The following is an 11250-nucleotide window of genomic DNA, read 5'->3' on the forward strand; positions in this document are numbered from 1 at the left end:
CTTTCCTGTCTCCCAATGGCTTTAGATTAACTTTCTTTGGGTGATAATAAGCTAAAAAGAAGCTATTTCTGCATGTCCCATGTCAGATGCAGGCTGGGCTCTTGTGAGCTTCCAGCCACCCCAGTGAGAAAGCTTCTCGGAGGGTAAGTTGGATCAAAACCTGGCACTCCATAACCTCAAACCCATCATGTTCTCCCCAAGCCATTGAGGGACAGAAATAAGGGAGATTAATAAATGATGCTTGCTAGAGAAGGTGTCCTTCCAGGCTTGCATACCAGAAAGCACAGTCCTCCCATAGTCACTTTGCTGAACACAGGCACTCTGGATGATAATGTGATTAACGTTTGTAGCAGTGCTGGCTCAGATAAGGGTAATTAAATCTCATGCTCCAGGGCATAAGCTAATCACTCGTGGGGTCATTTTCTATTACTATTATGGTTTTACCCCTTCATGAATATATTTGCCCAGTTGCTGTGATTCAAGGCGTGCATCCATGGCCAGCAGTGGAAGGAGGCAGAAGCCCCATCTCAGTTGATGCTTGGATTTGCAGTGGGAGTTGCACAGGAGCAAGGAGGTCTCTAAAAAGGGTCAGTGGGCAGAGTCCACCCCTGCATGTGAGTCACCAGCTGATGTTTCACTGCTGCTCCCACTGCAAGCTTGGCTTTGAGCACATTTGCCATGGGATGAGGTGTCCCAAGGCTCAGCAGAATCATTCCATAGACCAGGACCCTGTGGCTGTGGTGCCATCCAGGAAGACCACAGCTTTCCGGCTGCTCCCAGTGCCTGCATTGGGCTCTCCTGTTCCCCTAGGCTCCCTTTTGCTCAGGGATGCTGTGGGATGCTCATCCCTTTTGGATGCTTCCTGTCAGCTGCGTGAGCTGACACCAGCCCTGCGGAGCTCAGCAGTGCAGCCCTGCACTGCACTGCACCACGGCTGTATCGCATGACCTTGGGTGGATTATTTAAGGTCAGATCCCCCAAAAGCATCTCTAGTTTGTGTATCTAGGACAGGAGAACACCAGCACAGCGGGATCTTGCTGCCTGAGCCCTCCTCCTGGTACCTGAGCAGCCGCTGGTTGCCTTTATCTCAGCAGCATCCCAAGACTGAGGGAGCTGCTGTTTGCTGTGTAACCCAAGGCAATGGGTGCATTATAGATTCAGCCAAGGGTATAGGAAGTGTCCACTAAAGCCAGGATTTTGAGCTCAGTTTAATCCAGGTGACTGCCTTCCTCGTCAGCAAACCCTGCCTTTATAAAAGCCTTTGGCCATTTGACCTTTCCCAGCATCAAGACTTGTTTGTCTGGAAGTCGGCTTCCTCCAGAGGCAGGGATGTACTCTGCATTGGATGCTACTCAGGACCAGTGCTGCGAGGGCGAAAGAGCATTTCCTTGTATAATGACTCAGTATCTGCACAGTGCCCTGAGAGATGATGAGATCCCCACCAGGAGAGTGCTGCCAGTCGATGCGTGCATTCAGTGTGCATTGTGCTGGATGAGAGCAGTTTACTCACTGCTCCTGCCAGTACCAAGCATCTGCTCTGTGAGTGATAGGGAGATATAGGGGGGCAGAGCAAGAGACAGAGCAGGATGCTGTGGGGCTAACAGGGGCTGGGATCAGGCAGGTTTGCCTGGATCTCCCCTGATCCCATTGGAATAAACCAGTAGGAGCCATGAGGTCGTGAAGGCATCACCGTGCTTCTTGGAAACGGCACAGACCCCCCCCGTTGTGAGCCCTGCACCCATTCAGAAGTGCCATTGGCTCAGCCAGCACATGCACAGGGATGCTGTCACATCCCTCTCCTCGCCTCTGTCCCTGTCGCTCACACAGAGCCTGATGGCTTTGATCAGCGCTGCCAGAGAGCACAAAGCCTGGCAGGAGCCGTTCCGTGCCTCCATGCCGAGCAGCGCCGGAGCCGCAGGGCTGTTAACGAGGAGCAGAGGAAGAGGAGCTGCAGCCCTCTGCCGGCTGCGGGTCCGCAGCGCACGGCCCTGGCGCAGCCGGATGGGGGGGTCCCATTGCCTGCCCCCCCCCGTTTACCCTCCTGCACCCACACGTGCACTGGGTGCTGGTGTGGAGGCGGCTGGTGGGGCTCTGCACCCAATGGGTGCTTCCCCCCGCATGGATTCAGGTCATCCCTGGGGTGATGGGGAGCAGGGGGCTGGAGGTGGGAAGGGGATGCAGGAAGGGTTTGGTAGCAAAAACGCATCATTGACGTGCTCCTGAAGCCAAGCCTTGCCTTGTATCGCTGCGTGATAGGAGCATGTGTGTGCTCACACCTTGACTTGCACTTGCCCCTTGGTTTTCCCTGTCATTTTGGCTGTGGAGCAGTTAAAGCAAACGGGATTGCAGCAATTGGCACTGCAGAGTGTGGCGTTCTGATAAATACCTGTTCATAGAGGTGTCAGCTCTGAACAGCAGCTCCTGTGTGCGTGTTCCCCTCGTGCTGGTGTGCATCTCCTGCTTCTCCCTCCTCAGCTGCTCATGTATGGACCCACCAGCCCCTGGGGTCTGTCCTGTCACCCCATAGAGTAGATGTTAGGATAAAGTTCTTCCCTGTGAGGGTGCTGAGGCGCTGGCACAGGGTGCCCAGAGAAGCTGTGGCTGCCCCATCCCTGGCAGTGTTCAAGGCCAGGTTGGACACAGGGGCTTGGAGCAAGCTGCTCTAGTGGAAGGTGTCCCTGCCTGTGGCAGGGGTTGGAGCTGGGTGAGCTTTAAGGTCCCTTCCAACACAAAGCAGGCTGTGAGTCTGTGAGCCCAGCTCAGGCCCAGGGACAGCTGCTCTGTGGGCTCATGGCATGGGCAGGTGTTTGTGAGATGGTCTGGATCGGTTTGTACTGGGGGAGAAGGAGATGCTGCTTCTTTGCATCTTCTCTGTCCTGTGCTTGCATTCAGGGCACTGGGTTAACTGTCTCCTGGTGTCTGCTTCTTCAGGTGTTGGTAGCACTGATGCTTTCCTCCCTTTTCTGCTGAGGGAGAGCAGCAGGGACATGGAGGTTCCTTCCCATGCTCCCTCCTGACTCGCCTCGCTTTGCAGCCCCTCTTCCCAGCACCCACAGCTCCTGGCTCTGCAGTGATTGCAGCTCTCCATTTGCATTGCAAAGACAGCAAGAGGCTCAGAACAGCAAAGCACTGCTCCAGCACGGGGATCAGGCACCCAGCATGATCAATGGGAGATGTGTGAGCACGTGTGTGAGCGAGAGGCTTTTCCCCTCAGATAAATAGATCACTTTGGCAATACCTAAAGTGAAGCTCCTGAGATGAAATTAGGTGCTGGTGGCTTTCAGATGGGGGTGCTGCTGCCTAATGTGTCCCACTGTGACCTGCAGCTCCTCATCCCAGTGCTCCTCACCCACCTCAGTGCTGGAGCATCCCCAGGCTGGTTGTGTGGGGCTACAACCTCCTGCTCACCACTGGTGCAGGACACATGGGCCGTATCCTGGCCCTGGAGCAGCAGTAGGGCTTCAGGGAAGTGCTCCACCAACTCAGCATCTCACTGCAGTAGTGCCCGAGGTGTCCCCACATGTGAGATGATGCTGGAGCATCCCCCCCCCACGCACCATGGATGTGGGGGATAAAGCCAGCGAAGGGGAATGAAACCAGGAGCTGGTTAGAGGAAAATCTGTTCCTAACAATGCAGCTAGGGCTGAGCATCCCCCAGCGCCCGGCACTGACCTGATTTCACAGGAACCTCCCTTTTCCCTGCTCCGCTGCCCTTTTGTCTCCGCTCCCAGAGGACACGGAGCCTCCTGGCCTATATTTTGGCTCTAAGATCAATATTTAAGCTCCCCCCCTCTCATTCCCTTTGCGCAGGCGCGAGGCATTTCGCTTGCGGGGGGGGAGGCTCGTCTCCCAGAGACCTGTCTGTTCACCCATTCAAATCATTGCCCCGCTATCGTTGTTCTAGAAACAATTCATTAGGGGCCTATTACACAATGTTCTACCTGCCAAGGTTAGAAAAGAGCCTGCGTGTGTGGGGAAATCACACCGTGAGCTGCACGCGCTGGGTTTGGGGTTTTTCTTTGGTGTCTGTCTGTAAATGAAGCTTTTCCTCCTTTTACAGAGTAAGTCATCTGGGGGCAGAGCTGTGGAGGGGATGGGAAGCTCCAGTGGGGCTTGGTCACGGTTCAGTCCTGGGAAGATGCTGCTGGTGGTGGGAAGGGGTAGGTTTGGGGTGTCACAGCCTCCTCACTGCTGTCTGCCCCCTCTCACTTTAAAACCTGAGCCAAAACCAATGGCTGGCTCCCCAGGCTCAGAGCAGTCTCTTGTTGCAGAGGGCTGATGGAGCCCTGGTCCTTGGGGAGCTTATTAGGCATCACAGGGGCTGCTAACCCCATCCCCTGTCAGGTCTCCTGCTTGGAGACGTTCTTCACCCTCCTGAGCCACCCATCCCTGTGCCGTTGGGCGGCTCGGCCCCCCTGCCCGGCCGTGGCCTGCATTGTTGCTTTGCAGTTGTCTTCTTCTCTCTGCAGGGAGAATAACTTCATCAAGGACTTCCCACAGCTGGCCGATGGCCTCATGGTGATCCCACTGCCCGTGGAGGAGCAGTGCCGCGGGGTCCTCTCCGAGCCGCTTCCCGACCTCCAGCTTCTCACAGGTACGAGCTGCCCCAATGGGGTGAGCGCAGGAGCAAGAACCCCTTTTCCCACCCTGGATCCCACTGTGGTCCCCAAGGGGCATCGGAACACCCAGTCTCGCAGTCCTTCATGGCATCCCTCCTGTGTGCCTGGGGCAGGTGTAGTGTATGGGCTGTGTGGGTCTGCCCTGGCATGGCAGGGCAGTATCTCCATCCCTGCAAGATGCAGGCAACCACATCCATTGCAATGCTGGTCCTGCCAGCAGCCTGGAGACCCCATGGCATAGCCACCAAAGGAGGTCACCATCCCTGCCCCTGTTCCATTTCATGTCCCTGTATCATGTAGCAAAGCAGTTCCTCAATGTCAGCATTAAGCATCTCTTGCAGCAGCAAGGGCTGAGCATCGGCTCTTTCCTTTGCAGGGGACATCAAGTACGACGAGGCAATGGGCTACCCCATGGTGCAGCACTGGCGGGTCAGGAGCAACCTCTACAGGGTGAAGCTCAGCTCCATCACCCTCTCTGCAGGTGAGGCTTGGTAACATCACCAAGATGTGTGTCTGCATGGGCGGGTGGGTGGTGGTCCTCTGCCCCAAGGCACAGTCATGCCAAGCATTGGCTTTGCTTGTGCAGTCACTCACACTACAGAGGTGAGCAGAGAGACTTTCCTCCTTTATACATGGGGGAAACTGAGGCAGGGAGCTCAGTCCCTGGGGTCAGAACCAGGATCAAGCTAAATCACTGCAGTAAGGATTCATGAGGGGGTGGCTCTGTATATGCGTGGGTACAGAAAACAATGAGTTCTTGAAAGCACGTGGTTTCAAAAGGCCCCAAAGCGCTTCTAAATGTGGGTCATACAAAGCAGGGAGTCGCAGATGAAGCAGGGGGTGGGTGGGAGGATCCTGCAAACGTCAAAACATTTCAGTGCCGCGTGTTCAGAGCTACCCGTTTTGTTGGGAAACGCTGGAGCGTTTTGTTGTGACCTGGAATGTTTTGCCTTTTCCTTTCAAAACAGAGGTTTTTTTCATGTATGTGTATTTAAAATATCAGCCTGCTTTGAAATGAAGAAAGAAAAAAGGGATCTGGTACAGACAGAACAAAACCACCTGCTTGGAGCTGAAAAACATCCTTGGGTTCAGCTCCGAATGAATTCTTCTTGCTGCTTTATTAAACCCACCTTCTCTTTCAATAACCCAAGCAACCAGCCAGCCCCATAACCTCATTTTGGTGCCTGTAATGAGGTATTCTCTTGCAGTGTGTTTTCATTTCCACCACTGAACCAAGCCAATGATATCAGCCAGCTCTAAATGATGCCCAGGTGCTGTGTGGTGGCCTCAGTGATATCTCCATTGTTCTTGTCCTGTGCTACCCATCGCCACTATGTGCATGGGTGCTGTGGAGTCCCCTGACCCTCCCACACCTATGGTGTGCCCAGTGCCATCACCCCAGACCCTGTGTCCCCCTGGACTGTCTCCAGCTTTCCTAGAAGTAGTTATTGGTTGTACAGGATGTTTCCTCTGGAGATGTGGTGCAATGTGCAATAAATCCATCCTTACAACAGGAGAACATCTGGTAAAGGCCAAGCACATCCTCTGGGAGAGTATCAATGATGTGCCAGTGTGGCCTGAAGAAGAGGATGGAGCTGGCAGGAGAGGGTGTGCACACACATGTTCACATCCTGTAAAGGGATCTCAGAAATTACTTAGGGAGAGGGATAGTAGAAGGATGCCAGAGCCGAGGGTAAAGAACAGTGGATTCCAAGGGATCATGTAGAGCATGGAGGCAAGAGAGGAGGAACTGCGCTTTGCCCCTATGTAGGGACTTGCATGGCTCGAGCAGGGGATCTCTGGGTCTCCCTCCATCTCTGCTGACCCCCTGCCTCCATCCCACAGGCTTCGCCAACATCCTGAAGATCCTGAACAAGGACAGCAGCCGGGAGGAGCTGCTCTCCTTCATCCAGCAGTTTGGCTCCCACTACGTCGCGGAGGCTCTGTATGGCTCCGAGTTCAGCTGCACCATCCACTTCCCCAGCAAGAAGGTCCAGCAGCAGCTCTGGCTCCAGTACCAGAAAGGTGAGGAGCGCAGTGGGGACTGGCAGGGGTACCATTGCCGGTTGTCGTTTGTGCTGTTTTCCATCCATCACCCCCTTTCCCCTGTGCATTCACCATCACCACGCTGGTTAGTGGGCACAGACAGGAGTCTTGTACCGAACCAAGTGCCCAGCAGCAGGAGATGATGGCACAAGTCCATGGGCAGCATCCCAGAGCCAGGCGAACCCATCCTGCCTTCTCCTGCCCCCCAGCTCCATCCTTTCCTGGGTGACCCACATCACCATGTGTACCCCACACACCGTTGGTGCCCAGGGCTGGGTGATGGAGATGTGACATAATTGAGCTGTCTCAGGATGGCTTCATTTTATTGCTTGTGACAATGACAGTCTTTAAGGAAGTGCATTAAATCAATAGCAGACTCGTTGTGCTACACCATAAATAACGAGACACATCATTAAACAGGGCAATAAACTTCAGGACTTCCAAGTAATACAATTAGGTTATGTTTATAAAAACTCCCTTATTGCCATAGCCTTCCATTTGCCAAGTCATCTCTGTCCTCCAGGGAGTGGGGGATATTCCCTGGGTCTGATAGCTTTCCATTGAAAAACATCTCTGGTGTTTCCTATGTGTAAGGGCTGATGGTGATAGAGGTCGTCAAAGCACTTGTGCCTTGCCCGTGAGAGTGGCTTTGGTTTGTGGAAGCCAGCGGATGGAGATGTGCTCCCACCCGCCGCCTCCATTGCTTTCTGCTTATTTATTCTCTCTGTATTCCCAGCACAGCTCATCTTGGAAGCACATTTATAACACCCTGTACTCGTTTGTTTGGGTTTTAAATAGTGATAAATGAAGTTTGCCATAGCAATGCCCTGGTTTAGCAGCAGAAAGCAGCACGCAGGTGTGTTATTTAGGTACTGGTGCTGCTGTGAAGCGTTCGGGAGCACTTGCTGCAACCCCTGGCCAAAAACGCCAGTGTGGAGCAGGCCCACAGTGGCTCCATGGTCCCAGCACTGTCACTGCAGATGCAGTGATTCTCCTTTTTAGTCCATGGTATGTGGCTGGCTGAGGCAGGATCCCTCACTCCTGCATGGAGCTGTGCCTGCCCCGTGCTGCTTGCAGGGCTGCCCCATGTGCTGGGGGCATCCGGAGCATCCTTCCCCACCACCAAAGCACCTGTGGTACCTCGGGGGGTTTGCATGTAATGCCTGGACATCATCATTCAATTTCTGACTGTGCAGCATCTGGGTATTTGGCTCTGACCTTGTTCTTTGTGCATGGCTCTGCCTGTGGCTTTGGTAGCTGGTGGAATGTGAGGTTGAACTTCGTGGCTGTCGGTACTGAAGGGGGGACCAGTGTTGTACTTAGGTCTTTGATGGGTGGAAAATGCTCTTGGAAGGATATCAAGGATGCTCAGGGCTCTTGCTGATACAGTGAGAGATTGGTTCTGTGAACAGAGGGGAGACTGAGATGAACTCCTAGGCAGAAGCTCTTCCCTGTGAGGGTGCTGAGGTGCTGGCACAGGGTGCCCAGAGAAGCTGTGGCTGCCCCATCCCTGGCAGTGTTCAAGGCCAGGGTGGACACAGGGGCTTGGAGCAAGCTGCCCTAGTGGAAGGGGTCCCTGCCAGTGGCAGGGGTTGGAACTGGATGAGCATTAAGATCCCTTCAGCACAAAGCAGGCTGTGATCCCACGACAGAGAAGTGTCACAGGAAACCCAATGCTCTTTCCTGGAGAGCCCCCCTGGTAGCTAAGAGAAAGAGCTTGCCATTTAGGGTAGACAGCATCTATTCCCTGCTCCTCCACTGGTTTGCACTCATTTTGCCAGTGACATAAGGAGGATGGGAATAAATAGCTCCAGCTCGACGGTTCTGGATGCCTTCTCCGCTCAGAAACAGCTCTGGCCTGCCGGGCTCCCTGCTGCTAGCCAGCCCGTTCCCGAACCGCTCAGCGAGCACACATATGCATCATCTCTAATAAATACCCAACCAAGGCTGGCGTAGCTGCAATTTGTTAGGGAACAAAGCAGGTCAGGAGAGGAGGAGGGAGAGAGGAGTTTGGAGCTAATTGGGAAGGCACCAAAGAGGATACAAATGTACATTGCAGCATCACACAGAATAACGTTAATGTTTTAATCAGGTTCATCAATCGCGGGGCAGCCTCAGGAGCCGGTAAAGCCACAGCCGCGGTGTCGAGCCCTAATTGAAAACACGGGCTCAAAGAGGAGACCACGCGCTGGCAGCCAGGCTCCTTGTGAAGCTCTGTCTCTCTGCCGAGGCTGGAGCAGCTGGAATGCTGCGCCCGCAGCCGGCACAGGAGCCTGGGGTATGGGTCGGTGTCTGCAGGGCTAAATGGAGGAGAAAGGGATCGGGATTTCAGCAGGAAGGTGGTGTCGTCTCGCTGCCTGGACCCATTGTCCTGTGGGGATGGTGTCACAGTGTTCAGTGTTCCCCTTCCTCCTGCAAGGAGATAAGGTGTGTGCAGGGGAGGGAGTTCCTATGGAGTTTCAGGAGTAAATCCTGCAAATGAGAGAGCCATAGGGGCTGCAGCACACTGAGCACTGCGCTCTCTTCACACAAACATCCCCCAGTGTTAGCCCATGATCAGACCAGCCCAAACCCCAATTTTACTTCATGCGGAGTGATTCAAAGCCCATTTCTGGGGCTGGTTCCTCTGGCTCTGTGCAGCCAAGCAACGCTTTAACTCATCAGAGTGGCCTCCAAGCAGGGACTTTGAGATCGACCCAGCCATTGATCTGTGCCACAGGAGCCCACATCGGTTTTCTCCCCTGTCGAAGCCAGTATTTAACACTGATGGTGTCTCATTAAGCTCACACCAATTGTGTTAGCATCTTTATGTTTGGCAGCTGGGGCGAACGTGATGCCCTCGGCCACCTCCTGTTCTGTGTAAGAATGTGCTGGGTCTGGCTGGGATGGAGTGAACTGGCTTTGTAGCAGCCCCTGTGGAGCTGTGCTTTGGATCTGTGGCTAAACCAGTGTTGGTAACACCCCAGTGTGTTGGCTACTGCTGCTGAGCAGTGCTTGCACAGTGTTCAGGCTTCCTCTGTGTCCCCACAGGGAATAGGATGTGATGGGCAAGATGCTGGGAGAGGACAGAGCCAGGGCTGCTGACCCAAACTGGGCTATTCCACATCCCATAATGCCATGCTCATTGAGGAAACTGGAGGTAGAGGCTGGGACTCACCCCAGCACAGAGACTCATGAAGTGTATGGGAGGAAAGAGCAAACCCTCCATCTGGAAACCCTCCTGCCAGGGACCATTTCATTTGCTGATAAGGGTTTATCAGAGACCTGCTTTCTCTTTGGCCCCTTGGTCCAGCTGGATGAGGAAGAAGAGGAAAGCTTGGTTAGGGAAAGGGAATTACTGCTCCGAGAGCACAATCTGACAGCCCCAGTGGGATCTCTCCATGAGCTGTTCTAGCTTGCTCATTCCTATTGGAGAAGCCCAGCCTGGGAGCAGGGAGGGATGCTGATGGGCTGGGGATGTTCTATGCATGGGTGGAGGAGATTCGGAGGGTTTCATCACCCCGTTAAGCTGTTCAGGTCTGCAGTGAGTGAAATGTTTTCCTTGCATTTCCTATGATTTCTAGATGGAGTTTCTTTGGCTGAGCTTACCTGGGCAAGTTGGGTGCTCAGCAAGCTGAACTTTGAAAGTGGCTGCTGCAGACGTGAATGATGCTCCCTCTCAGTAACAGAGCATTGAGCAAAACAGTCCACGGAGAGACTGTGGTCTGCCCACCCACCTCCCCAGTACTTCTTTCTTGTCTCTTGGACCATAGGTTGTTGACTGCATTTCCCTTTCAGAGGTTAAAGTTTTCATGCTTTCTTGTGGACTCAGCAATTCAGACAAAAGATCTTCATAAAATAGGAGCCATATTAAGGATACAGCCTTGAGCTCTGCTAAAATAGCTGCCTATATTCTTCTGAGCAGGGTCTGTGGATCCCTCCTGTCCTCTCAAGGTCTCATTCCTCTCCCTTCAGGTCTGATACTGACATAACACACTTAAAATTGAACTGGTCCATGGGGGGAACCTGTAGTTTTCGCAATCAGGTGCATTAAGAAAGCTGTAAGGCAAGCTTTGCATCTATTAAAGGAATGTCATGGTTTAAGCCCAGGTGCAACTAAGTACCACACTCATCCCCCTAAACCATCCCCTTTGGAATGGGGCGGGGGGGAAATTGGGAAAAGGTAAAACCTGTGGGTTGAGATAAGAGCAGTTTAATAATTGAAATAAAGTTAATAATAACAGAACAGGGAAAAGAGAGAGAGGACTAAAACCCGAGACAGACAAGTGATGCACAATGCAATTGCTCCCCACCTGCTGACTGAGACCCAGCCCATCCTGAGCAACAACGATGTCCCGGCCAACTCCCCCCAGTTTCTATCCCGAGCACAATGTTCTGGGGTATGGAACATCCCTCTGGCTAGTCTGGATGAAGTGTCCTGTCACTGCTTCCTCAGCTTCTCATGCCTATCCTCACTGGCAGGGCACGAGAGACTGAGGAGTCCTTGATTAGAGTCAGTGCTACTGAGCAATAACTAAACATTGGTGTGTTATCAGCATTACTCTCAGACTAAAGCCAAAACACAGCACTGCACCAGCTACTAGAG

At 53.4% G+C, this 11250-nt stretch overlaps 1 protein-coding gene across 7 annotated transcripts in view; it reads left to right on the forward strand.

The window, feature by feature from the left end:
• ASTN2 (astrotactin 2) overlaps positions 1 to 11250 on the forward strand; it is a 344763-nt gene that overhangs the window by 218582 nt on the left and 114931 nt on the right. For all 7 annotated transcript variants that reach the window (XM_062640264.1, XM_062640262.1, XM_062640269.1 and 4 more), the window contains 3 exons: positions 4470 to 4594; positions 4996 to 5100; positions 6465 to 6644. In XM_062640264.1, the coding sequence (XP_062496248.1) occupies positions 4470 to 4594; positions 4996 to 5100; positions 6465 to 6644 (410 nt within the window). The remainder of the gene's footprint in view (positions 1 to 4469; positions 4595 to 4995; positions 5101 to 6464; positions 6645 to 11250) is intronic.

The sequence above is a fragment of the Pezoporus occidentalis genome, unplaced genomic scaffold, assembly GCF_034315485.1.
Source record: "Pezoporus occidentalis ecotype Australia unplaced genomic scaffold, CSIRO_AGI_Poc_V1 ctg64, whole genome shotgun sequence".
NCBI classification, from domain to species: Eukaryota; Metazoa; Chordata; class Aves; order Psittaciformes; family Psittacidae; genus Pezoporus; species Pezoporus occidentalis.